The 26,557-nt window shown below is 55.8% G+C and overlaps 9 protein-coding genes across 9 annotated transcripts; 4 read left to right on the top strand and 5 right to left on the bottom strand.

The window, feature by feature from the left end:
• Positions 1 to 223: 223 nt before the first annotated feature.
• On the top strand, positions 224 to 2,385 carry GCG54_00004796 (Protein HOL1; the record flags this gene model as incomplete). Its single annotated transcript, XM_045404840.1, is given in 7 exon segments — positions 224 to 516; positions 574 to 647; positions 706 to 1,066; positions 1,077 to 1,177; positions 1,221 to 1,916; positions 1,984 to 2,088; positions 2,171 to 2,385. Coding segments are annotated over 7 exon segments (1,845 nt in total), but the record flags the coding sequence as incomplete, so codon positions are not given.
• Positions 2,386 to 3,042: 657 nt separating this feature from the next.
• Positions 3,043 to 4,072, bottom strand: GCG54_00004795 (putative oxidoreductase; the record flags this gene model as incomplete). The annotated part of the gene is made up of 3 exons (XM_045404839.1): positions 3,043 to 3,186; positions 3,343 to 3,450; positions 3,584 to 4,072. Coding segments are annotated over 3 exons (741 nt in total), but the record flags the coding sequence as incomplete, so codon positions are not given.
• Positions 4,073 to 5,618: 1,546 nt separating this feature from the next.
• On the top strand, positions 5,619 to 8,016 carry GCG54_00004794 (3-hydroxybenzoate 6-hydroxylase 1; the record flags this gene model as incomplete). The annotated part of the gene is made up of 6 exons (XM_045404838.1): positions 5,619 to 5,807; positions 5,831 to 6,229; positions 6,282 to 6,537; positions 6,585 to 6,779; positions 6,829 to 7,029; positions 7,082 to 8,016. The coding sequence occupies 6 exons, from the start codon at positions 5,619 to 5,621 to the stop codon at positions 8,014 to 8,016; spliced, it is 2,175 nt and encodes a 724-aa protein (XP_045262781.1).
• Positions 8,017 to 9,119: 1,103 nt separating this feature from the next.
• GCG54_00004793 (uncharacterized protein) lies at positions 9,120 to 9,683 on the top strand (the record flags this gene model as incomplete). Its single annotated transcript, XM_045404837.1, has 1 exon — positions 9,120 to 9,683. One exon carries the CDS (start codon positions 9,120 to 9,122, stop codon positions 9,681 to 9,683), a length of 564 nt encoding a protein of 187 aa, XP_045262780.1.
• An 854-nt stretch (positions 9,684 to 10,537) lies between these two features.
• On the top strand, positions 10,538 to 11,911 carry GCG54_00004792 (tRNA N6-adenosine threonylcarbamoyltransferase; the record flags this gene model as incomplete). The annotated part of the gene is made up of 1 exon (XM_045404836.1): positions 10,538 to 11,911. The coding sequence occupies one exon, from the start codon at positions 10,538 to 10,540 to the stop codon at positions 11,909 to 11,911; it is 1,374 nt and encodes a 457-aa protein (XP_045262779.1).
• A 331-nt stretch (positions 11,912 to 12,242) lies between these two features.
• On the bottom strand, positions 12,243 to 13,178 carry GCG54_00004791 (Proteasome subunit beta type-5; the record flags this gene model as incomplete). The annotated part of the gene is made up of 2 exons (XM_045404835.1): positions 12,243 to 12,962; positions 13,038 to 13,178. 2 exons carry the CDS (start codon positions 13,176 to 13,178, stop codon positions 12,243 to 12,245), a joined length of 861 nt encoding a protein of 286 aa, XP_045262778.1.
• Positions 13,179 to 13,906: 728 nt separating this feature from the next.
• On the bottom strand, positions 13,907 to 18,518 carry GCG54_00004790 (uncharacterized protein; the record flags this gene model as incomplete). The annotated part of the gene is made up of 3 exons (XM_045404834.1): positions 13,907 to 15,241; positions 15,293 to 18,265; positions 18,324 to 18,518. The coding sequence occupies 3 exons, from the start codon at positions 18,516 to 18,518 to the stop codon at positions 13,907 to 13,909; spliced, it is 4,503 nt and encodes a 1,500-aa protein (XP_045262777.1).
• Positions 18,519 to 21,929: 3,411 nt separating this feature from the next.
• GCG54_00004789 (uncharacterized protein) lies at positions 21,930 to 22,493 on the bottom strand (the record flags this gene model as incomplete). The annotated part of the gene is made up of 1 exon (XM_045404833.1): positions 21,930 to 22,493. The coding sequence occupies one exon, from the start codon at positions 22,491 to 22,493 to the stop codon at positions 21,930 to 21,932; it is 564 nt and encodes a 187-aa protein (XP_045262776.1).
• A 983-nt stretch (positions 22,494 to 23,476) lies between these two features.
• GCG54_00004788 (uncharacterized protein) lies at positions 23,477 to 24,370 on the bottom strand (the record flags this gene model as incomplete). Its single annotated transcript, XM_045404832.1, has 1 exon — positions 23,477 to 24,370. One exon carries the CDS (start codon positions 24,368 to 24,370, stop codon positions 23,477 to 23,479), a length of 894 nt encoding a protein of 297 aa, XP_045262775.1.
• Between the last annotated feature and the right edge of the window lie 2,187 nt (positions 24,371 to 26,557).

Genomic DNA, 26,557 nt, shown 5'->3' with positions numbered 1-26,557 from the left:
AATATTCTACCGACAAGGCAAAGCTTAAACCTATGCCGTTTGTGCGTGTCTGCGCAGAGCGCCAGTAGAGCCACGCGCCTCCGTCTAGACCTCCCTTTGATGCAACAACGTTGAACGATCGACACGGCAGATAGCTCAGGCTTCGATTGTTTCATCGATCGCGGCCGTCCCTTGAGCCGGGGAGTAGCCACTTCTTTACTACTCCCCGACTTCCTGCGGGCAGTCTTCAGACACTACCCGACTCTTCCGTCTGCAAAGAGCGTTGCACCTCCCTCAAGTCCCCATATCCTCCCTCGAGGACCCTCCAACGAAGGCGGCTCCAACCGCTTTGCAACTCGCGCGCACACAGACACACAAACAGCAGAGCCTAGCAATGGATGATCACGTCGCGAGGCATGCAGTTCCGGAGGAGGCACCAGTAAGGACATTGGGAAATGTCCGTTTGAGGGACGAGGCTACGAACGAAATCATCTTGATCCCCAAACCTTCCACAGACCCAAATGACCCTTTGAACTGGTAGGTTTCCGGGTATTCGGATCGTGAAAACCAGGGGCCTTTGGCTGACCCATCTAGGCCACAATGGTACAAATACTACATGGCGGGGTTGATCTGCGTGGCCATGATGATGTGCAATTTTCTTGCAGCGGGTAAGTCGGCAGACGCAGCCACATACACGAGGCATCATCTCTGATAACTTCGTGATAGGCCCGTCAATAGCTCTTCTGGAGACGGCGCTGGAGTTCTATCCGGCTGCGGCTACAGATAATGCGGTTCTGTCGTACTCAATCTCCCAGACGGCGTACTTCTTCACGACAACCGCGCTCCTTCAGGGGGTCGGCAACTTTTTCTGGGTGCCCATGGCCAACAAGTTTGGCCGGCGCCCAGTCTATGTTGCCAGCTATACGATCTACTTTGTGTGCACGATATGGCTCATCTTTGAACACTCGTACGCGGGCTTCCTCGCCGGGCGGATCTTGATGGGTTTCGGTGCTGGTGCGGCAGAGACCATTGCCCCTATTTCCATCGCTGATGTCTTCTTTCTGCACGAAAGAGGGACCATCATGGCGTGAGTACAGCGTCCGGCTGGTGTTGATCAGTATCCGGCTAACGACCCCAAAGCTTGTATACTTCTTTCCTCTCCGCAGGAGTTGGTTTTGGACTGGTGATTTCAGGGCAAGTTCGCTTCAGAATCTGTAGTGCTTTCGACTTTGTCTGACCAGGCTCTTTTGACAGTCTTATCACCATCAACCATGACTGGAGAGTAATTTACGAGGTTTCTGCCGCCTTGATCGGTGTCGTTCTCGCGCTTGCGTTCTTCACCTTCCCCGAGACGGCCTACGAGCGAGACGAGGCGAGCAACTGGAACCGAATGGCATCCATCGACGCCAACAAGCCTGGTTCGGTGGGCTCAGAGAGCGAACTCGCTCCCCGCTACGCAGAAAACGCTCTTCCACGCTCGAGAAAGAACTCTTACCTGTCGTCCCTGAAAATCTTCCACAAAACCTTGACGCAGGAGAGCCTGCTGAAGCTGTCTCTGCGGCCCCTGGGTCTGATCATCCTCCCGCCCGTGCTGTGGGCGGCACTGGTGCAAGCCGTGACCGTTGGTTTCCTTGTCGCCGTGTCTTCGAATATCGCTTCTGCCTTCAACACCGCCTACGGTTTCGATGCTTGGCAGATCGGGCTGTGTTTCATCGCCGGCATCATTGGGGCCGCGGCCGGTATCCCAGCGGGTGGGCACCTTGGGGACAAGGTGGCCGACTGGTTCACGTTACGCAACGGCGGCATCAGGGATCCGGAAATGCGGCTTCCTGCTATGGTCATCTCCATGGTATCGACACCTCTGGCCCTTATCCTATACGGCGTCGGGATCGCGAACCAGCTGCACTGGATCTGTCCCACCATTGGGTTGGGACTCTGTAAGCTCTCTCCCGCCCCCGCGTATCCTGGTTGCTGCCGTTTTCTGACACCCTCTCTCTTCCCTAGTGACGTTTTCCATTTCCCAGGGCACCAACATCGCAACTGTGTATGTCATTGATGCGTACCGACCTATAACCGGGGAGGTGACGCTGTCGGTAATGGGGTTCAAGTGTGAGTGTGCCGGCATCCCATCCTTGTCCTGTTTCGTCCAATGTTCGTGTGGTAAAAGCTGACTTGTCGGTCTGTTTCGTAGCACTTTTCGGCTTCCTGCTGTCCTTCTACACAAACACATGGATCGAGCAGGCCGGGTACGTGAATGCGTTCGGGGCGATGGCGGGAATCGCGACTGCCGTCCTGATCATGTGGGTGCCGATGTTCGTTTGGGGAAAAGCAATACGACATGAGTCGTGGAAATGGCGGATCGTCTCGTATATCCATTGGAGCGAGGACAGGGAGGTCGGAGAGTGAGTGATTCGAAGAAGTGGTGTGCATAAAGATGTCGAGAGGAGGTAGTTGTTTGTACCAACTGTTTGTAACCACACGCGCGACGCATACGACACAACCACGCATGGCAGGGAAAAGGGAGGGAAACGGCGTTTCGGCACTTGGATGACTGGATATTCCCAAGAAACACAGCGGTTTTGAGCTCTTCTTTAAACTTCGCCGCCTTGCTATTTTACCCTTTTGATAGCCCCCTTCGTTCGTGGCTTTCGGGTTCGGGATGTGGGAGAAAGACCCCTACCCGAGACTACGCAGGCCATATACCTAGGCCGCATAGGTAGGTCAGGGTGGGTGGGGGCCAATCCGAGCGCTTCTCTGCGAGTCTGAGTGCGCGAAGTGCTCGCATCTGCCCCGGTCCAACCTTGGACCCTTGGCGCTAGAACCTGGCCATCATTCCGTATTCATGGTTTCTGGCTTGATTTTTTCTTGCCCTTGGCCTTAACTTGCTCACCCTGCCTGCTACTGCGTCTGTAAGGGGGCCAACAAATTGTTGCTGCTGCTGCCTGGAGATCCATCCCGCGTCCGTGTAACCACTGACCAGCCAGTCACTGACCTGACCTACGAATACAACGTCTGTCCCATCTGCCTGCCCCTCTCCATCATGTCCCATAGTCCCGCGCCCATTCAGAGGCTCAAGCCCCCGTCGATAACCACATTGGCGCCGGTGACGCTCCTGCTCTTGGCGAAGCACAGCACCTGATCCGCGACGTCGTCGACGGTGGGCAGCCTCTTGAGCCTCGTCTTCTCGCGCATCGCCTCGCGCTGCTCCTCAGAGAATTGCAAACCTCAGTCCTGTCATGTCGCCGGCGCGGTAGCGCCAAAAAGTGAGCCGATTTGTCTTTTCGGGAAATGGGCAGAGGGTGGGGGTTACGCGGGCCTAATGGATGGATCTGGTGGTGGTGGTGTCTTTGATGATGGACTTACCGTCAAGAGGAGGCCGGGTGAGACGCTGTTGACCCTTATCCTGGGTCCCGCCGCCATTGCTAGGGCCTTGACGAGGTGAATTTGCGCTGCTTTCGTCACGGCGTAGGCCTGTTTACGTCTTAGAACATTGGCCCTGCCCATTCCATCCATTCTCCGCTCCGCTCTGTGACCACCTTGGGCGGGAAAGACGACCCAGCAGCGGGGGCTTAGGGGAGGAAACGCTCATAACTGACCAACGTACCATTGAGCTCCCGCTGACTTTGACGCCGGCAAGGGACGCCGTGGTGATGAAGGCGCCCTCGGCCTCGTCGAGATGCGGGCGGGCGGCGTGCATCAGGAACAGGTGCGACTTGACGTTCATGTTGAAGCAGCGGTCCCAGTCGTCCTCGTCGACGTTCTCGTCCAGGTCCTGGAGGTTCCTGATGCGGGTCCAGCCGCCGTTGCTGAAGAGCACGTCGAGGCGGCCGCCGAGGGCTGCGACGGCGCCGCGGACGAGCTCGGCCAGGTCGTCCTTGCGCGAGAGGTCCGCCTTGATGGCCGCGAAGCGCTGCTGGTCCGCGGCGAGCGGGGAGGAGGAGCGCAGGTCCCGCACGAGGGATTCCGCGCGCTCGGCGTTGTTGGCGTAGTTCACGACGACGTTGTAGCCGTTCCGGGCGAAGAGCCGGGCGGTGGCGGCGCCGAGGCCTGCGCTGCCGGCCGTGATGAGGGCGGAGGGGATCGGGGCCATGTTCTAGGGGGGGGGGGTTCTGTGGATCCTTGGTTTTTGTTAGTGAGAATTTGTCAAAATGCGAAAAAGCAACGGCGGACGGAGCGGAGTGTAAATGAGTTCGTCCGATCCGGAAATGTGTTGTGGTGAGTGAAGGGGAGAGGAGGGGTGGCCCGGCTTTGGTGGTGTCTCGGAGCGGTATCGGGGCGGGGTAAGCGCGCCGGAGCCGATTGCTTACCGCGACCGAGACGGGAGGGACAGGGGCACGGATCCCGAGGGTTCCACGTACGTTCAGTTCAGCTTGTCATACACGTTTCTGCTTGCCGCACAAGGCATTCGATGGTGCGTCCTCGGGAAAACAGCCCGACAGGCGGCAAGAAAAGCAAGGTGAAGCCTGGCAGCTTGCCACGAGGCCGTTCAAGTGGTATTCGATCTCACGGGATTGAGTTCACTTCATCCCACTACGTCCGGCGGCGTCAAAGACATCCACTCATAACATGCAGGAGATGAAGAGCATCGGCGAAACACGCCGGACGACATGACTGAAGACTTTGGCTTGGCGCTGTAGTTGGGAAAGGAAGAATGGGGGGCTGGAAACTTGAAGTGTCTCTGGTGGTCATTTGTTTGTACTCATGTCAGACAGCACTGACAGCGACAGCAGACACCACACCATACCTTACACACAGCAGAGTGTGGTGGCTCCACCCCCACAAGCCGGTCTTTTGCTCGCTACCCCTCCATCGTCCCTAAAACTCCCCGGAACACTAACAGCCACCAAGAACCGGTGATGGACAAATCAACACCCGCCATGCCACCTTCGACTCGGCAACGTTCAATTTCTAGTGCGGCTGCCGCCTTGCCTCTATTCGCCCTGTGGACCATCCCAGCCGGCATGCCGCTGGGCCGTTATGCATATCAACGTCTAGTTGTGGACGAGGTTTCACAGCAACAGAGGATCATCTACTGCGAAGCAGCAGGACAAAGACGGTAAAGCTCCAAATTGGTCCCTCCCCCGCCGTGCTTCCGGCTTCCCGCCCGGCCAAATGCGGGGGAGAGGCACGCGGGCCAAGGAAAGGGACCAAGCCAGCCCCCGTGGACGAGCTGAGGCATCCCGATGGAACGGTAGATGCACTCGGGGTTGTTCTTTTCTGCTAGACTGCTACTTCGAACGGCTGGTCTTGGCGGGTGTGGTGGCATTTTGCGTTCGATCCGAAGAAGCCTGGAGAGAGAAGTGACAGACGTCGTGGTGGTTGCGCTGGGGGAACAGGGAGGGGCCGAGTACGAGCGCGACGATCGATGCGCAGCCGACCGGGAGCGTTTGAGATGACGGCCTGCAAGCCCGACTAGCCCTGCCTCTCGCCCTGCTCTTCTCTGCACATGTTTCTCATAAGTTGGGTGCCCGGGTGGGTTATAATTGGTCTCTTGGGCGATTATTTCATATGCAGCTTTAATCCCAGCCCTCCCTTCACTCATTCACATTCTTCCAAGGCTTTCCACCCTTCATACTAATCATCCGTGTTTCACATCCCGCAAGACTTCACAAAATCACAATAAGGACCACGTCGACATCATGTTGGTCAACGGTGAGGCCCAGCGCCCAAATGGCGTGTACTCGAGTCCCCTCGTCGGCGATTATCCTCATCCCCTCAAAATTGCCATCGTGGGTGCCGGTATTGGAGGTCTGAGTGCTGCAATCGCACTCCGACGACAGGGTCACCAGGGGGATGTATGGATCTCTTGGTTCCCACGCACCTCGTTTGTGAGCTAATCGCGGGATCCCAGCTGTACGAGCAATCTAGACTGAACAGCGAGACTGGCGCGGCGGTACATCTGGCGCCCAACTCAAACGGACTGCTGAGACGGTGGGGCATCTACGCCGAAACTTTTGGTGGCAACCCGGCGAATCACTTCAAGGAGCGAGACCAGAACAACAAGGGCGGCTTCGACGTGGATATCACCAAGCACAAGGGCCAGTGGCAGCACCCGTGGCAGCTGGTTCACCGTGCCTATCTCCATAACGAGATCCGAAGTGTGGCTACCGCGGAAGACGGCGTTAGCACCCCAGCAAAGGTTCATGTTGCGTCTAAGATAGTTGGCGCCGACCCGGAGAAGGGCACTCTTCAGCTGGAGGATGGAACGACGATCCAGGCGGATGTCATTATCGGCGCTGACGGTATCTATGTAAGTTTTAATGGGCCATCATTTTGGGGCAATAAGCTGAGATCGTGTTCAGTCCAAGACGAGGAAATACGTAACGGGCACCGACCCGAAGCTGTTCCGCTCAGGCAAGGCGGCTTTCCGTTTCCTCATTCCCCGGGCCATCGTCGAGGAGGACCCCGTCACCGCTCCTCTCATCGACAAGCACAACCAGCTCGGTATCTGGTTTGGGACAGACAGACGCATCGTCATCTACCCCTGCAACGACAACCAGCTGTTGAACTTTGTGTGCATCCACCCTGACACCGAGTCTCACGCAACAGCTAGCGACGGTATGCCCTGGACGTCACATTTGTCTTTAAGTACTAACACGCTCCAGAGTGGAACAAGAAGGGCTCAATCGAGCAACTTCTAAAGGTCTACCAAGACTTTGACCCGGCTCTTTTGCAATTGATCAAGAAGGTGCACCCCGATGAAGTGAATGTCTGGCAGCTGCTAGACATGGACCCTATGGAGTCGTGGACAAACGGCAAGCTTGCTTTGCTGGGAGATGCCGCCCACCCCTTCACGCCTCGTACGTTGAAATCTTGGACAACATGTACGATATGCTAACAGCCAGACAGACCAAGGTCAGGGAGCAGGCCAGGCCATGGAAGACGGCGCCGCGCTGGCGGTCGTGCTTCCCAAGGGAACTTCTCCTGAGGACGTACCGGAACGACTCAGCCTCTACCAACAAATTCGCTTGACCCGCGCACATGCTATTCAGGAGTACTCCCGTCAAGCCGGCAAAGACAGAATTCCAGGTGCTCCACCGGCTGTCGAGAGTAAGTTGATCTTCAAGACGACGTATCCCACCATGCGCTCACAAAGCTCCAGTGAACACCTACCAAAACTACAACTTTGGCCACGACGAACACGACCACGCAACAAAGGTCTACAATCGATGGCTGTGGTCGAGGAAGAAGGACCTCTACTGGCGCATGCCCGTCGGTTACGGCCCTTTCCCGGGTCCTCGCCAAGACGCTTTCGGTCGCCGACAGCCCGGTGACATTGAGCGCACATTCACCACGATGTCCGTCAAGTTCCTCACCTCACGAACCTTCCTCGAGACCATCCTCCCCACCGACTCCTTCCGCTTCAAAGCCCCGGGCACCGTCTGCGCCGCCTCTCTATCGGTCACCAGGCTGAACAACATGTCCTGGCTCGGCGGCGGCGGATACAACCACCTGGGCCTCTACATCCACGGCATCGAGTACGTCAAGAAGGACGGCAGCACGATCAACGGCACCCACCTGTCCGTGCTGTTCGAGAGCCTCACAGACCCCATCGTCTCCGGCCGCGAGGAGCTGGGCATGCCGAAGCTGTTCTGCGACATCGACTTTGAGCTGCACGCAACGGCGGCCCGGGTGAAGGCCTCGTGGCGCGGCGCCACGTTCGCCGACATCAGGCTCAACAAGCTGCGCGCGGACGACCCGAAGACGGAGCACGGCACCATTGGCGGCGAGGCGGACTACGGTATCCTAACGTACCGATACATTCCCTCCGTCGGGGAACCTGGAAAGGCCGATGCCGAGTATGCGTGTGTGGTCCCGCACGAGGAGGAGGCGCGGGACGTACCCGCCACGGTACACGCCGTTTCGCGGTCGTCCGACGTCTCCGTCAAGATGGACGCGCATGACTGGGAGAAGCTTCCCACGCTGCACCACATTACGAAGTTCCTGTCCGAGATGCCCATCTACGACTTTGTGAGCGCCAAGGTGGTGGAGGGCACCGGCGTGCCCAACGTTTCCGGTGCGAGGAGGATAGAGTAAAGCATTGGTGGTGATTTTACGATGTTGGCATGCCTGTGGGAGGCGCTGTACATAGCTGATTGTGGCATTCGAGCTGCGAAAATCACATCCTGTCGAATACCCTACTCTGTATACTTAGTTGATTACAAACAATTACAACGTTCGCACTTTTGAGATAACCTAGTATGTATCGTTGTCGTTATCATTATTACTATCGTCGTCGTCGTCGTCGTCGTTGTCGTTATCATCGCTACTATTCTCATTATCGCTAGTATCGTCGTCGCGGCTGCCATCGTTGTTGCTGCCATCGTCGTCGTCGCTATTGTCATCAATTCTACTACATTTTATCACATTTTTGACCAAAATACATCCCCGAGACCGATCACGAACGTCACCTCGGGACTTATATTCCTGATTTGGAGTTCGTTTCAAACATGAAGAACACAGAAGCTTGTGTGTAGTAAGTCTTGTCGAAAGCGACATGTCGACTCAGCTGTTCGTCACACATCATGCGTTGTCCGTCAAGAGTCCGAAGTCAAAGACCGCCACTCACGACCCACACAAGCTACATACGAAACCAGACCCATTGAAAGGGCAAAGGAACAAAAAGACACCTTTCCCCAGTTTCAATATCCATTTGCCGGGATTTTAGGATACAGTTTCCATACCTAGCGTCCGCCGCCTTCCCATCCCCGCACAAACCACTCTTCGTCCCCTTTCCCCACCCCATCCACCTCTCATCCCGTATCAGTGTCAGCGACATTCCCCCTCTTTCCGGTCCCGCCTCCACTTTCCGCCGTGACGGTCGGCGCCTGCATCACTCGCTCCTCGGGATGCTCTCGGCAGTGCCTCAATGGTGTCGCGGTAGCGGGGAAAAGAGCTACACACACCGGTTGTATCAGACGGGAAAGCTGATTATTAAGTTTGAAGCTGGATTTAGGGGAGTAGAAGAATGCCGCCTCTCTGTCAAGCTCGCATCTGATTAGCCTGGTCCCTTCGTCTCAATTGTGCCTGTGTCGTCATAAACCCTCCGCTCCCTAAAACATAATCGAAGCTTCTGAGAACTGAATAAACAGCCTGATCAAGAGCATCAGAGAACCAACAAACCACATTAATCAACCGCAATGGCATCCAACGCACCCCCAAGCGACCTCCGCCGCCCCCAGCGCTTCATCACAGACCATAACCCCGAGGGCAAGGCCATCTTCAACACCTCCCTGCCCGAGGAGATCCCCCAACAGACCGTCGGCGGCAACGCAAAGTTCTACCTGGGCTATACGACGGAGCAGACGCCCGCCTCCTTCACGGGCAACGCGGACATCTCCTCGTACGCCGAGCGCCTCGCCAACCCGCCCGGCATCGTCATCCCCGGCGGCAGCGTCATGCGCATCGTCGACATGCCGCCCGGCTCGCTCTCGCCGATGCACCGCACCGTCAGCCTCGACTACGGCGTTGTGCTCGAGGGCGAGATCGACCTCGTGCTCGACTCGGGCGAGGTGCGCCGCATGAAGAGGGGCGACGTCTCCGTGCAGCGCGGCACCAACCACGCGTGGAAGAACGTGAGCGAGACCGGCTGGGCGAGGATGCTGTACGTGCTGCAGGAGAGCCACCCGCTCGAGGTTGGCGGCAAGGTGCTGAAGGAGGATTACGGCGAGGGCATGGGTGATGTTAAGCCGTCTGGCAACTAGACGTAATGAATTGACGACACAACTGCAGAACTTGAGAAAACCTGACCGTGACTGTCTGTGAGATTTGATGTCTGAGCATAATTGGAGGTTCGGAAATCTAGGGCAATGTGACTAGGTCCTCGCCCTACGTTCGCCCGCATGGCATCGAGGATATGTTTCATAAAATTTGTGGTCATTGTCATTCTCGAGTCCAGGAGCGAGCACTTCTTATTATGAGCCAACTAGCTGGCTCCTTGGGCACATAGTAAGTCCACGGCGCGTATTATGGCAATACAACAAACGTCAAAATATGAGATGCCTTATTCTAAATATGCTGGGGTCTCTATATTTCCTATGGTTTGCTTTATTGGGTTTACTTTTACCTCTTCTATTGTCGTCCCTATTGTGTTTGTCGTCGTCATCTCCGTCGTCGTCTCGATCGTTGTCTCTACTGTTATTGTCTCTGTGACTAATAGGTCTGATGTCGTTATCTCTATTGTCGTCTCTATTGTCGTCTATTGTTACTGTAGTTGTTGTTATCTCTGTTATCGTCTCTATCGTCACCTCTTGCTAGTTATGTCTTTTGTGGTCGTTCTCTCTACGCACCTCTACGTGTGGGAAACGTAGTCGCGTAGCTTCACAAAAGCCAGACTGAATCTAAAATACTCATTGAATTATGCATTCGCAATTGATGTCGTTGTCAGATTGGAACAATTATTGTAGTGCCACGGGCAGCTCGGTGTGGTGCGTCTAAGTCGGTGTACCTCGGTGAGCTCCATTCCCGATAAGATAAGAGCTCCAAACTTCTCCGTCACCACCACCCTCCCAATCTTTCATCTGCCTACCACCCGAACCACGCAAATCGCACACTCCCGATGCGCCCACCCCCCCTACAAACACAATGGCGCGCTCTCCTCCGCCGACAGGTCCACAGGGCTACCTCCTCCCACCATCGCCGTAACCTCCTCACCCTCGCAATCGAAACATCATGCGACGACACCTGCGTAGCCCTCCTCTCCAAGACGCCTGCCGGCGCAAACCTCCACTTCAACCGCAAAATTACCTCCGACCACCGAGCCTTCGGGGGCATCTGGCCCCCGGCCGCCCTCGCCGGCCACGACGCCTCTCTCGCGCCCCTGATCGCCGAGTCCCTCGCCTCCCTCCCGCCGCCGGCCGATGACAACAAGACAATTACCGTCTCGGGCGTCCCCCGCCAGAAGCCCGACTTCATAACCGTCACGCGCGGGCCCGGCATGTCCTCGAACCTCGCCACGGGCCTCTCGACCGCAAAGGGTCTCGCGACGGCATGGCAGGTGCCCCTCGTCGCCGTGAACCACATGCAAGCCCACGCTCTCACCCCACGGCTCGTTTCCGCCCTCAAGCAAGATGCCACCACCAGCACTGCGCGCGGCCAACCAGAGTTCCCCTTCCTGACGCTGCTGGTATCAGGAGGACATACCCAGCTCGTGCACTCCCGCTCCCTGACAGACCACCGCATCTTGGCCTCGACGCAGGACGTCGCCGTCGGCGATGCCCTGGACAAGGCCGCCCGCCACATCCTCCCCGCCGACATGCTCGCCGCACATACCGACGTGATGTATGGCGCCCTCCTCGAACGCTTCGCCTTCCCCGACTCCTTTCCCACCGGCCAAAACCCCGACTACGACTACGAATACACCCCGCCAACATACCGCCGCGACGAGATTGCAACATACGTCGCCCCGGCCCCGTACCACTGGCAACTCCACCCCCCGCTGGCCGGGTCGCGCGACCTCTCATACGCCTTTGCCGGGATAGGCAGCGAGATCCGCAGGATCACAGAGGCGGGCGGCGTCGACATGACCCTCGACGAGCGGAGGGTTCTCGCGCGCGCCGCGATGCGTCTGCTGTTCGAGCACCTGGCCACCCGTGTGTTCCTCGTCCTCGCAGCGGAGCCGGAGCTGAAAGATGCATTGAAGACGCTGGTGGTGAGCGGTGGTGTCGCGAGCAACCGCTTCCTGATGTACTTGTTGCGAAAGATGCTCAATGTTCGCGGGTTCGAGCATGTAGGAGTTACGGCACCGCCACCGGCGTTGTGTACGGACAACGCAGCCATGATTGCCTGGACTGGCATGGAGATGTACGAGGCCGGCTGGGAGAGTGATCTGTCCGTGTCTGTAATGAAGAAGTGGTCGATTGATGCGGCAAGCGACGAGGGCGGTATCCTTGGCGTTCGCGGCTGGGTGAGAAGGGATGGACAGAAGTCATGATACCCCCCTTTCAGCCTTTCACCACACTGTGTATACGAATGCCTTAAACGTCATTGTACCAAAACTGAAAAATCATAAGAATGCACTTGTATCATGGTCTAGTTTACAAGTTACAAGACATCCGCACCTTCGTAGGATGCCAATGCCTCCAAAGCTTAGCTGTCTCCTCTCGCTGGTCATGACCATTTAACCCGTTACCAACTGCCCGAGTGTCTTCCTTGGAAGCTTACCCTCTAACTTGCCGTTCTTCTGGCAACGCAAGTACCGAGTGTAATTGTCAGGGGTGCCCGGGGTTCTTCATAACAGCATCATCAATTGCTCGCGCCCTTTCCTAATCCAAGTCGGCCGTGACGTTGGTGAACTCGCCCTTCTCCAGCTTCGTCTTCCAGAAGATGGGATTCGTGTCGTTGAAGCCGTGCTTGACCCAGCCCTCCTCCTTGACGTGGTAGAGGTTGATGAAACCACCAGAGTAGGCGTCACGGTGGGTGGCGGCCAGGATACTGCGGCTTCCGAGCTCCAGAGCCTCCTGGTCCGTCAGGTCGTAACGGTACTCGGCATCCAGGACACCGTAGGCGAAGGTCTGACCACTGCCAACGCAGAAGAGGTTGCCGGCCAGACGAGTGCCGTCTGAGTCGACGTAGTAGAGCGCGGGGCCTTCCTCCTTGGTGACACCAGCACACATGGTTCCCATGCTGAGACCCATGCCCTTGTATGAGTAGACGAGGTTGGCGAGAATCTTGGAGGCGGCAGCGACGGAAATGCGGCGCTTGTGGCGGAGCTCGTGGAGACGGCATTGCATGCCGAGCCAGGCGAGCCAGTACTGGCAGTCGGCGGCACCGCCGGCCATGGTGCCCAACAGAACGCTGTTGATCTCGATAACCTTCTTGACCGTTTGCGAGGCGATCCAGTTACCGGCGGTGGCACGGGAATCGGTGGCGACGATAATTCCGCCCTGGAAGCGGAAGGCAAGCGTTGTCGTTCCGTGGGCGATCTTGATGGGGCAGTCGGGGTTGGCGCGGTCATCTGTTGCTGCGCGGAGCCAGGAGGAGGGCTGTGATGAGGGGGCGGGGATGTCAGTACTGCTTCCCTTCCAACATCAATCTCGGCTTGAAAGACATCAACTCACATGTGCGACGGGAGGCATAGCAAACTTCAGAGACAAGGGCGGGGCCTCGCCCATGAGCTCGAGGTCCTCCTGCTCATCGTCCCGGAAGGTGTTGTGCTGCTCGTACGCCGGGCGGCTGTACTTGGCCACGAGGCTGTCCATCTCGACGATTCGGTGAGGCGAATTGGACGAGTTTCGTTGGATTGGTAGTTGTGTGTATCGGAATCGTCGATTCTCGTCGGTGGGTGAGCGGTGGTTGTGGAAGGGTTGAGGTGAGGTCGGGCGTTGGAATGGACGATGGGGCGCTCTTTGTGGTTAACTCGGGGAGCCAGCTCAGGCAGCTCCATGCTCGCGTCACGGACAGCTTCAGCAGGGAAACTGCGTAGCTAACTGATGCCTTGTTGCCTGATTCAGATTGGCCCTTACTGCAGGTACGTGTCGTCCGTGCACCACTCTGATTACATAATTCAATATCGATGAGTACCTCTGTAGGTTCACATTGAAGATGTAATGGAGAGTAACCAAACCTCTCCCCACGGCATGCAACCACACGAATTTGCTCATATCAACTTGAATATGGTTTTGCACATTTGAATGTAATTAATTACAGCGCAGCTAAGAAAGTACTCTGCCGGCAAGTGCAACTGCAAAAATCTCTGCAATATTCTGTCTGCCCGTATTCGCCATCCTCCCATCCATCCATCCTGCTTTGACCTCCGACTCCATACCCTCGAAATCAAGACAATAAAAAGAGATCCATCATTGGATGAAACTAGCCACCCAACGGCGTGGAGGTATCTGAAAGCGATCAGGAGCTTTTGATTTCAAAAGAAAAGAACTGCTAGAAATTCAGGAGAAACGTTCGTGGAAAGTATAATCCGAAGGTGCAATCACGTCGGTGTTCCTTCCCTGCTTCGACTTTCTCTCTTGCCCATGAAGCTGCGGCGAACGATTGACTTGGGGCTTCCAGGCTCTAGAGATTCGGCGGAAGGGATGAAGTTGCTCTTGATGATAACTGATCCGCTGCCGACCTTGATCTCCTTTTCGGCCTCCGCGCCACTCTCATCGACGAAGTAGAGAGCCTCACCCAAGTCGTCATCGCTACTGAACTTATGCTCGCCCTTGGCCTCAATCTTGAATTGAGTGTCGGCAGTGCAAGTGCTCTTAAAAGTCTCGTTGTACCTGACAAAGCCTGTAGCATCCTTGTGGTGCTTGGTTTTTCCAATGACCTTCGGTTTCGGTGCCAACTGGTTGATGACGACGTACAAGTCAGCTGAAGGCGGGAAGCCCTTGGCAGCAACCACGGTGAACGTGGCACTTCCAGAGCCCGGGGAGCCAGGGTTGAGGCTATGAACGGAGGCCGCACCGTTGCTCTTGGTGCGGTTGTGGCCACCTAGGGTCGAACCATTGCCGTTGGAAGAGGTTCCGGGTCGCGTATCTGTGGAATCGCTGCCATCAGACGTGGAAAAGCCAGTCGCTCTCTTGAGACCGAGCCCGGGAGTCGGGCCAGGCGGACTGCCATTCTCAACAATGGTCGGGATCTCGCTGAAGCTTGACGAGGGTCCATCGGAGTCGTCATCCTTCTTGGAAAACAAGCCCCGTTTGAGGAAGGAAGCCCCCTTGCCAACACCGTGTCCAACGACACCACCAACCTTGATGGGCGCTCCCACAACACCGGTGACAATTCTGCCAGGAGCTGCGAACGTTCCGGAGAAGGTAGATGTGCCCTGTCGTGTTCGAGTGACGTACGACGGCCGGAAAAGCATCCTCAATCTCACTGTACCCGACTTGCCGTCAAGTATCAAGCGGCTCTCGCTCGGCCTGAATGGGTCGAGCTGTTCAAGATTGATGTCGGCAGCTCCAAGGAAATCCGGCTTGTCAGCGAAATCGTAATCCCACACCGTGACCTTGAACTTGGCTGCCGTCCTTGATGGTACGGGAACCTCGAAGAACTCGTTCCAGGCGGGATGCAACGTCTTTTTCTGAACCTTGGTCTTGTACACGTCCTCGCCGTTGAGCTCGAACTTGCAGTAAGGGTCACTCTTTCCGTTGGAGTCTGCCGAAGGAAGATCCTGGGCGTCGAGGACGTCCACACGAAGCGTTCCCATGTTGTTGATACTCTCACTCGGGTCGAGCTGCATCTTGACAGGAATGTACTTCAGGCTGACCTTGACGCTGCTTGGGCGATTCTCCTTGTCCTTCAACTTGAGTGTTGTGGGGTTGTTCTGATGTTCGGTTAGTCCTTAATTCTTAACAAACTATGGCTGATGACTTACCAGACACTGCTTCAGCGTGTCCAAGGTGTTGCCCTGAAGCTTTGCCATGGTGTGGTCCTTGTCCTTCTCGCTACCCTCAATCTTGTCCCCCTTCTCTCGCACCTTGAGCGTCAAGCGAGAGAAGTCAAGCTCTCGAATGAAACAGTCGCCGATCTCCTCGAAAGTGTGCTTCTTGTGCTTAGCTGCTGACGATGTGTATGACGGGAAAGCCATGTCGTCAACCCAAACCTCCAAGTGCGTGTTGTGTTCCGGCATCTCGGCCTCCATCAGCTTGAAGATCAGAAGACCAGACTCGTACTTGAGCAGCTCCTGGGGAGAGAGTCGAATCTTGGGGGGTCCGCTCTCGTCCTTGGACTTTCTGGGCATGGTTGGCGAAACCGGTGTGACCGGGGTCTTGGGCGGGCTTGGCTCAAGCTCCGCTCCGCTGTGCCTCTTCTCGTCGGCTTTCTTCTGCTCGAGTGAGCTGAATTTGCCAGCTTCGGCAGAACGAGTCGCGCCTTCCAAAGCCTTCTCAGCCGATGGTTCTGCTTGCTCTTCCTCCTCATCCTCGGGGTCGGCGACGTTTAGGCAGGGGTAGAATGCCACGTTGTAAGTCAAAACACCCTTCGCAATACCCTTGCCATGAAGTTGCAGGCCTCCCTGAATGATCTTCTTCTGGTCGTGCACATTGAATTCTCCATTCTCCGCCTGTGAGATGTAGTCGCCGGCAAAGACCTCGACGAGACCCAGGCTGCGATCCTTGCCCATCTTCTCGGAGTCCATGACCTCGACAGTCAGTCTCTCGCGAGCAGAGTGGACTGGGACGTAGAGAACCTCATCGAACTCAGGGTCAAGAGTGTTCTTGTGAGTAACCGTGCGCGCCTTCTCAATGCCGGACAGAAGCACTCGCACGTACGGGTCAGATTTGCCGAGGGTCTCGAAGTTGCGGAGGTCATGAGCGTTCTTGAAGTGAAAGCGCATGACACCTACCGGGGTGACGTAGCCGCCGGTACCACCAACAATACCAGACAGTGCAACAGGCTTCCACTGTGCCATCATCTTGACGCGACCGGTCTGAACGCCGGACAAGTGGAACCATTCCTGGCCCTTCTCCATACACTCCATCATGTCCTCAAGCTTGATTTGGTACTTGCCAAGGACCTGATCACCGGTGAGATCACGGTCGTCCTTGATCGTGACGCCAAGCTTGGCATTCTTCCTGTCCGTGATAAGCATTTCCTTTGAGCCGTTGTCCCAGATAGGGTTGTTCGTTCTCTTGAGCTTCTTCGTGTGGTGGATGTCTCTGCCGTTGAGATGGAGGGTTGCGTAAGGGTTGAGGAGGCCGACAAGACTCTTGGTGCCGTCCAGATCCTTGGCTTGCTCGACGGTGAACCTCAAAATACCAGTGTTGGACTCAGGCGGGGGTTCCACAGTGCCATCTTCCAGCTTCTTAGGCTCCAAGACAGGGAAGAACCTGATATCACAGGACACGAAGCCACGAGCCTTTCCATCGGCAATGACCTCCAGTCTTTCGTTCTCATGCACGGCGAGCTCCTCCACGTTGTCCAGAGGGAAGGAGGCAACTCCAAGCTCCTTGTGCTTTCTGAAATCGTTGTAGTCGAAGATTTGAATATCAAGCGAGTCGTTGAAGGAGGTAATGATGATGTAGTGGGTCTCGTTCCAACGAGGGCTGGAGGTATCCTTCACATGCTTAGTCTTGGCAAGTGCCTGGCGCCGGTTCAGGGTCAAAACAGCGTAGGGGTCAGGAGAGCCCGAGAAGTTATCAGGATTCTTGAGGCCTTGGGCTCCGTGGAGCGTGACGGCCACAACACCAATGGCCTGATCGACCGGAGTGCCGGCAAGCATCTTGGCAACCTCGATAGGGAAGACGTTGGGCGCGTACATCATGGGAGCCAAGTTGCCGTGGATTTGTTCAAGGATGAAGGATTCCAGACCGGGAATAAAGTTGATGTCAAATCCGAACGTTTCACCTCCGAGGGGCTTGCAGACGTAGTCAATCACGGGCTTTTCGAGGAAGCACATTTCCACCTTTTCGACGTGAGGGAAAGGAATCTGCAGCTTGATCTTGAGCTGCATGATGCCGGAGAAAGCCATGTCTTCGACAATGACGTCGAGACCCTTGCTAATCATGGCTTTTCCGACTCTGATCTCGAGAACGACCTTCGGGTTGACCTTGTTCTTTATCTGCTTGAAAGTCATATCCGCTGTGTCATTGGGTGTGAAGCTGAACTTCCAATCCATGATGACGGTGTCATCTCCGGCCTGGGGATAGGTCTTGACGTGCTCCATGCGGGGCGGCTTGGATCCCAGTGTAAACGTCTTGAGCTTCAAGCTGTCCAGGAACGCGGGAGTGGCTGAGCTCAGAACCTGGTCAACCGAGTTGATGATGGTCTGAGCGAGGACGGGTTGGTAGATTGGCCAGAATTTGACCATGAACGAGTTAATCCACTCGAGAGACTCGACCTCAGTCTCGAGCTTCTTCAAGGACAGCTCTCGGTTGATGTCATCGCGGAAGTTGCGCCGAACCCGGCGGATGGAGGTGCGGTAGTATGTGGAACAGACTGCCATAAGGATGAAGACCCAGCCCAAACCGCCGCCCAAGACCGCGACCAGCCAGGACGAAATACAGGCAAAGACGATAATGGCAGCATTGTGGTACCAGTCGCCATAGAATTTGTCCGGGATGTTGCTCTCGAGCCAGGTGGAGTGATCCAGGAGACTCACGCTATCGTGAACGCCATCCTTGGGCCAGCCAAACTGAGGAGCCCATCCAGTTCTAGTGTAGGGTTCCTCCTCGACACCTTCTGGGTGTTCGCCCGAATTAAGTGTCTTGCCGTCCTTATCTTTGACAACCTCAATGGCACCAGCTTTGGTCGGCTCGGGGAGGTCGGTTACGGGAGCGCTCGAGTCGGCAACGTCAGTGACGACTGAGATGCCCTTTGTTCGTTGGGAGTGGAAGCCGGGAGGGACAGCCTGTTCACAAGCAGTCAGTCAAGCTCCGGGGTTGTTTACATAAGGTTGCGCGACTCACGGCTGCAGCTTGGGCGCGCTTCTCTTCGGGGCTCGCATCGGGATCAAAAGTGAAGGCCGTGATACCGGCCTTTTTGGACTCCTCGACAATCTTCTTTTGCGCGTCGTCGGCAGAAACGTTGCTCTCAGGGTCCTGGGCAGCCTCAACGACGCCCTGGACCTTGAGCTCGTTCTTCTCCTTCTCGGTGGAAGCCATGTCGGCGAGATCTGGGCGCTGCTTCTCGCAGCTGTGTGTGCGGCGTCGCGGTCAATTGGCAAGGCACTCAGCTCGTGATTCCGTGTCGACACATAGAGGGTTCGCGGGTGCCGGGTGGATGACGTGGACCGATGGCCTGGTCGGCTTGGGGATTTGTGGGAAGATGGAGAACAAGCAACTTTAGAAGGGGAAAGGAGGGCAACGAGGGTCTCGGGAGGGTCTCGGACTAAAAAGAGACGATAGATGGGATCTGCGAAGAAAGGGAAAAGGAGGGAGGGAGTGAATGCAGCAAGGCCGGACTGTGGCTGGTCGGCCAGTAGTCTGTCGTACTAGTGGTGAGAATGTGGAGGTTAGAACAGAAGGGTGGAAGAGAAACAAGGCGGGAAGCTAAAAAGCAAACGGCGAGAAAAAGGCGAGAGGTTCGGTGGCAGAGAAGGGAAAAGGCCAAAGGTTGGATGGAGTTTTGGCTCAGATACGTCAGGGTCGCTACGGGCCCGTCAGGTTTAGCTTAGCGGCGTCTCCGTGGCGTGGAGGCGGCACAGGTGGGAGCTGCTGGCAAGGTAGCAATTGGGGGCCGAAGAAGAAGAAGAAGAAGAAGCAGAAGAAGCAGAAGAAGCTGCTGGGCTGGCACAAAAGCCGGCTGCTGCACAAACGACACGACTGGAAGCAAGGCGGTGCAGGTGCGAGGACAGGTGCAATCGATGTGCAAGGTGTAACGAGATGATGGGACGAGACGAAGCTGCTTCAGTTCAGCGCTAGCAGAGGACCGACCTCAGGTACCTCCACTCAAGGTGCGCAGTGCTCTGTGTTTCTTGGCAAACACCTGCCTCCTCCATACACAACAGTGGACAGCTAAACCACATCTCGAAGCCGAGCTGACCTGAAGTGCTGCCGACCCAAGTCTCACAAAAGCTCGCCCAAATAGAATAGCGCCGCCCTCACTCCACTCGAGCCAATGTGGAGGAAAGGGAATTGCTCTGCTCAAAGGTAATGTGGCCCGTGGACTTGGCTGCGGATAACGACGTAATTGTTCAGCTGGGGGAGAAGCAGGAAACACTTCTGACTGGACACTTGAGGCGGGCGGGGAGCCGTCTACAGCACGCCAGGGCAGCGCCCCCCTGTCGAGCCAGACCAGCGGGATTGGCTGATGGAGCTGTTCGCCAGGGATGGTCAGCTTGCTTGGGTGGCCTCCCGGAAGGGTTGCATTGGGAATGGAAGCAATAGCGGTTCCAGGGCAAGCGGGGGAGAGGCTCTGAACAGGCCAAGTTCCAGTTGGCTTGGTTCCATTCAGGTTTGGGCGAGCCGGTTTTCCAGCTTGGGTGCTTGGAGAAACGTTTTTTTTTATGTTTCCTCCCCATGTCCAGCTGTGTGCAAGGTGTCAACGGTATCCGTCTGTATGCACCTCATCCTCATCCCAACTGCCAATCCCCATCCGACCAACTGGACGTCCACAGAACCAATGCTGATCTACACTCGCGGCATTCGGCCATCCCTTAGACGAAAGTAACAGCGTGCGACATCATCTCGTCAAGCGCTCTGCCGTGCCACTGTACCGCCGCGCCACACACGACTGGCTTCCGCTCTCCCAAGCGTGACCTGCCAGATATTGGCGCCAACAACGACGTGCATCTGCAACATGCTGCTACTGCAAGGCATCCTGTTATTATCCGCCCGGCGCATGTCGTCTCATCCCAGGCTCTCGCCATCCGCTCAGTAAGCCAGCACCGCTTACAGTTTGCATCGCCATTCAAGAGACGCGCGCTCGCAGGCAGAGCAGAGGCAACCAAGCGTTGAGCAAGGCACCAGACGATCAAAACTCCGAAGCCTCTGTGCTTTCATGACACGCACATTCTAGTCAGCCACAAAATTCTGAGGCTGGCAGACTTCAGCTCTGGGATTTCAACCCACCGCGCGACCCCTCCCGTGCCCCTCTCTCTCTCTCTCTCTCTCTCCCGACTGCGCTCTGTCTTTGCGCTTGCGGCCGGACGGGGCCGAGGTCCTGGCAGCCTTCATGACCCCAAAACCTGGATACGGTACCTTATCCTGGGCAACCCTGTCCAACGGGCGCAAACTGCCAACCCCTCCGCCGAATCACAGCAAGCCCAACTGCCAAATCCTTGCCGCGCATCCTTCTTTCGATCGGACCATCGTAAACCGAAGACTGGCCGACGGCTGACGGGTCTCGACGGGTTGACTTCTAGTGGTGTGTTGGTGGTGCGCACCCGGAATTTGTTGCACTCGCTCTTCGTCACTGCTAATTTACAGTGTTGCGCCAATGTCTCTTGCTGATACAGAGCAGCCACAGGAACACCCGCAAGCTTTTGATCGTTACTCAGATCACCGATGGCCGCGCAATGTCGGGCAGGCTTGAGCACTTGCTACGCCTCGAGATTTGACATGACAACGCAGCTAGGTCAACCGAGTGGCGCATGCTCACCGTCGACCAACCAGCCCAATTTCAGCAACCCCAAACTGCATCTGGCAAAAGCGGTCGTTGCTGTTGATGAACGTTATCAAAGCAACCTTTAGACTGAGACATCCATCGCTGCCGTCTTGGCAGGGCCCAGCCACCAACGCCTCCGAGCCCGTCGCAATTGCCGCCCGATCGCAGCAAGACAATGCCAGCGCCGGTTGATTGATCCCCCGATTCCACCGACTCGAGCATTCCTGGATCTGGATGGTTTTCCTTGTTAATGAAACAAACCGCCACCTTAGCCCCCCTCGGAATATCTTGGGCCACAACCATTCAAGGTATGTATGTCACCAGCAACTAGTCAGTTTGCATCCTCCGCAATATCATATTGAATCTGAAGGGGCGTTGGGGGAATTTCGCATGCAATCATTCTCATCTTAATTTTCTCCCCTCATGAATCGACTGCGACCCCTTCGATTGGTGTTACACTACAATAACTTGAGGGTAAAGCCGTCGTGTGTCCTTCGCTTCGTCTGTCTTTCCGAGGAGCCTGCCTTGGGCTAAACCTCAACCACATAATCTGAAAGGACATGGCGCATGATCTTGAGAGAATATGGTCGCAAGCCAATAATCAGGGTCTTGCTCGAGTCCAGGGGAGGGACAATCATGTTGTTAGACTCCTAGCAAAATTGAAGACTAGGCTAACAAACATCGCTCACGTTCCCTGTCATTCTTGACATTGTCGTCCTCGTCGCCGCTTTTATCATCATCCTCGTTGGTATGATTTTCAAACCTGCTGATGCACCCTGTCTTGCCCATTGATACGGCACGACAATCAATCTGGAATCATAAGACACCTCCTACAATCTGCTCTTATCACATGAGACAATTTAACAATCCTCCATTCTCGTATCACGTAGAGACGCGGAATGTCTTTATTCTAAGCTCTCTCGCATACCAACACGTCTATATGGTCATCTGCATATACATCGGCGTGATCACGGCTCGGCCATCATGGTACCAATCTGGTCTTTTTCTGGGTCAAAAGCCCAGGATTCGTCGTACTCAAACGCGATAGACGCCATCACTGTATGGGAGTACTTCGTATATATATCAAGATAAGAGAGAGGATTATAAGCATATGGATAAAGATTCTTCGTATCCGGAAGCTGCATGCAAATGAGATCTTGCCCCGGAAATAGACCAAACGTTATGCTTTGCTGGCCATGTCGTATGCGAGCAACAGCGCGGCTTTTTCCCCAGCGAAGGTCTTTGTAACATCTTGCGATTTGCTTGGTGACGACCATTCTCGACTCCTTGCAGGCTGTCCACATGCCAAAGTCGTAGAAGTATGCCGAAGGATTATCTTCCCTGCAGAGTGGTTTCGACTTCTGTGTAAAGGAGGTGAATGCCGTGAAGCGCTTGCCCGTTTTGACGTCTCGTTGGACTGAAAAGAAATGAGCTCCCGGATGGTCGGGACGCGTAGGTCGAACTGCCAACTCCCAGATGCATAGTCTGAGCTCAGCTGGCAGCTTCGAGAAAGAGTGAAAAGTTTTGGTCATGGTGTGCAAGCTGTAGCGTGAAGGGAGGTGAAATGTGAGAAAGCCTTTTAAGTGCTTTCATTTATACTTGACTTCAACTTAAGACCTTCATGGCAACTTTGAAAATTTGTCGAACCGCTTCGTCTGCTACCTTGTGGACCTACCGTTGAAATAATTCTGAGAGATAATATTAGGTTTTGGCAGCTGAAAATTGGCTATGTAGCTCTGCTTATATCGAAAACGAATACTTCGCCTGTAGGCTCGCTATCGTCCCCGTCGTCCCCGTCGTCCCCTTCGTCTTCGGTATCGTCCTGAGTATGGTTTCGTGTTTTTCTATTATATAGAAAATGTAGCTACGTTGAAACGAGACACCGAGGGGATCTGATAGTTCACAAAAAATGTCCGTTAAGATGTAGATAAAGCCACGCAGCTGATGTGTCCGCAAGAGCAACAACCTGTCTGGCAGTATGTACAAAACATACATTATGCACGGCCAGACATCACGGTCAAGAACCTGGATAAGGGCGTTCTTGATCGTCCACGATAGGTAGTGGCATGGTGGGCATTTTAACGCTGTCATACCAGAGAAAAGATGCCTTTAGGTTTCGGCTTAATTGAGATCGTATGAATCGAAGTATTGCTACACTACTCCCGCAAAGGTTGCGCGAGCCAAGGGGGGGATTGTGATCTGGCACAAGCCGCCCGCTTATCTTCCAGGACCATCCCGTTCCTGGGCTTCCCATATGAACTAGACCTTTTCCCCCCAAATCCCAGGTCGTTATAATCCTTAACCCGTCATTCCACAAGAAGATAACGCCGACCATCATGAGCGTTTCAGAAGAGAAAAGAGAAGTGAATAGAGAGACAGTGCTCTCGGCCGACGACCCCTTACAGATTTGTCGGAGATGAGCCAGCATACCAGAAGAAAGTACGACGTATACAGGAGCGAATCTCCGATAATCTCCCACACCTCGCATTCTCAACTCCAGCCGACCGCTCGCAACTTAGAAGTTACCCGACGCCGTGGTCTCGGAATCGGCCGCGACGCTGACATCCTTGACAGTCACCGACGACCCGCTCTCGCTCGTGACCTTGACGTCCACGGTCTCGGTGCCGAAGCCGCTCGAGTTCTCAAAGAAGTTGTACTGCTGGCGCGTGGTCGCCTGCCAGGTGCTGCCGCCGTCGGTGCTGACCTCGAGCTTGGCGACGGGCTCGTTGTGGTTGAGGACCTGCATGGAGAACCAGTGCGACGAGGTGCCCGACTTGTTGTGCAGCTTGATGGCGGACGTGATGCCGCACTCGACGAACTCGTACGACGTCGCGATCTTGCCGGCCGAGATGTCGCCGATCTTGGCGAAGGCGTCCTGGAACAGGTCGAGCTGGCCCGCGGAGCACTCGGGGCACTGGTCGACGATCATGGCGGTGATGACGCCGTTCGGGCCCGTCACCTTGACGCAGGCGCCGCACTTGGCGGCGGAGTCCCAGGCCGCGCCGGAGAAGGCGGTGCCGTAGAGGCCGGAGGGGATGGTGTAAGTGGAGAAGGAGCACATGCCTCCGGAGGTGTTGCCGCCGTAGAAGGTCGACTCGCCGGAGGTGGACTCGGCGCTGATGGGGGTCGTGGAGGCGACGGGGGTGCTCGCGGCGGCAGTAGAGGAACTGGCGGCGGCCTCAACCGGGGCCTGGGAGGCTTCGGGGGTTGTGGCGGGTGCGGACGACTCGGCGGGGGTCTCGACGGGGGACGGCAGGACGACGGGAGTTGCTTGGATGGGGGCGCTCGTTCCCGTCTGGGTGTAAGTGATGATCTTGGTGCTACGGCTGCGGGCCGAGCAGGGCTTGACGGGCTTGGCGAGGGCCATGTTGGCGGCCGAGGCGGCCAGGAGAAGAACTTGATACTTCATTGTGTCGAAGTTTGGACTTGAAGAAGGACGGATGTTACGGTGAGTTCCAGGCCGAAGAGGAACTACTGATGAAGATACAGGTGAACCGTTGCAAAAGAGCAATGAGAGAACAGCAGTTGGTAGTGAAGGAGTGGCAAGCCGCGAAAGGGGCAACGACAATGTTCCAGACCAGAGACCAGCGTGGATGAGGAAAGAGGTTCAAAAGGGTTCGCACGAACGGTTTAACAGGACCAACACCTCTTTTCCCGGCAGCAGGAGGAGAGCAGCGGGAGATCTCTATTTTATTAACATTGCAAGCCCATCTGCTGCAGCCTGATTGAAGGAGAAGGGCAACGCGGCGGCGCCACTTACAAAGCAGCTGCGCGAGTTATTTTCCCTCCCCCCCATGCGCCGCCATCACATATACACGCCTCATCCTCGTCTTCCCATCGGACCAGCAGGATGCAAACACGCTGCCAAACAGACTAGAGTGCCGCAAATTTCTGCCCTCTGCGGGTGTCTCTCCCCGGCGCCGTGGTGCCGTTTCCAGGCATGCCTGCTGGCTCGTGGCGAGAGCGTGGCTCCATCGTCATCTAAATTGGACGGGGGTGTGAAACGGGTCTACGGCGGGGAGGATGGACATTGGCTCACCAAACAAACGTCGACAAGAGGGAAACATTAAAACCAAGGTCCAGAAAAACAATATCGGGCGCCCACAGGATTGCCTCCGATGACAGCTCGAATACCCATTCGGAGGAGGGGAGACAGACAGGAGGAGGGGTGGTGACACCGACCTAGGGCTGAAGCCGCCCGCGCTGCGACATCCCGTCTCTGACTGCTCAACATCATGCACAGCGCGTGCCATGTCCCGACGTCGATATAGGCCTCCTTCCTCTACCCCAAACAGCCGGATCGGCCCCCCATTTGCTTCTTTCTTTCCGCATATTGACAATAATCCGATGAACCTATTTGGGGGGTGCTCGTGCCACCTTTTGGGGGCAGAAGGCGGGAGCGGGAAAATACTGCGGGAGAAACGTAAACGTTTCTGTTACTTATTTACACTCATCACAGAAAGTTTCGCCGGTTCGTCCAATCAATCTGGCCTTGCAGCAGGTCATTTTCCGCCTGTCGCGCGCGTACGGATACACGCAACAGCGTCTACCCCTGGCCTGAGAGATGAAGTTCGACTGAGTTGTCCGACTCGGCCGCAGGCAGATAATCACCGCAAGCCAGTGTGCAATTAAATGAGAAAAAAAAAGAATAAGCTCATCAAATGCGCTCAGGTGGATGAAGGGCAGATGAGATGAGGAACTTCTGCTCCTCCTGCCGTGCCGCACATCCTGCCTGCGGAAGCCTCCCACGTTCGCCAATAGGCACCGCATGCCAACAGCAGAAGGATGGAACGGGTTCGAGAACATCCAGGGGCCGGGGCCAGGTGCATCGTGAATCCCTGGCGCAAGTCCCCCAGCTCCACCCTTGATATCCACTCCGTGCCCCACCCGCGCCGACTGGCCCGACCTTGCCGGACGTTCTAGGCCCCTGTCGTGGGCAGAATAACTTGAAAAGGTTCGAAGACTCGAAGAGGGAGCAGACGACGCCGACAGCACCACAGACGGCAGGACAACGTCGGCGTCCTCGGCGCGAGCGGTGCAAGGAGCGCCGATGACTTGAGCCGACACGCCTCCTTTCGACGTCACTACAAGTCACGTTACACGCTTCTCCACGAATTGCGCCTCCTTGCTCAAGGTGAAACCGTGGGTAAGACAGCTTTGGGCGGGTATCTCGCCGTAAGTGGCATTGTGGGCTCCAAAATATCTATCTATCTGATTGCATGGTATTTCCGTCAAGCTGAAAAAGAGAAAGAAAGAGCGAGAGTCCTCTGTGTTTTTGGGTGTGTTTGTGTGTGACGATCAACAAAAGCCGTGTCTCTGCGACCCCTCTTCGCTCAGCAGTATCTACTGAAAAAGTATACCCAGATGCAACCCTACGCCGTCAATGGGCCAGAGTCCAGAACAACAACAGCCAAATCGCGTAGTGTGAAAGATGCCCACATTTGATGACGACACGTGCATGGCATATATCCACCTCCAAGCAAGAGCCGAAACACCCCTCATTTGGTATGTCACATCGGGGAATATCTCATCTCAAGCGGCACCGCACGAAAGAGGAGTTGGGTAGGAGATATAGAGAGGGGGGGAAAGAGGACAC

This window comes from Colletotrichum gloeosporioides (genome assembly GCF_011800055.1).
Source record: "Colletotrichum gloeosporioides strain Lc1 chromosome Unknown consensus_54, whole genome shotgun sequence".
Classification (NCBI taxonomy): Eukaryota; Fungi; Ascomycota; class Sordariomycetes; order Glomerellales; family Glomerellaceae; genus Colletotrichum; species Colletotrichum gloeosporioides.
Note: the sequence above shows the minus strand (reverse complement) of the source record. Positions and strands in the feature narration are given on the sequence as shown.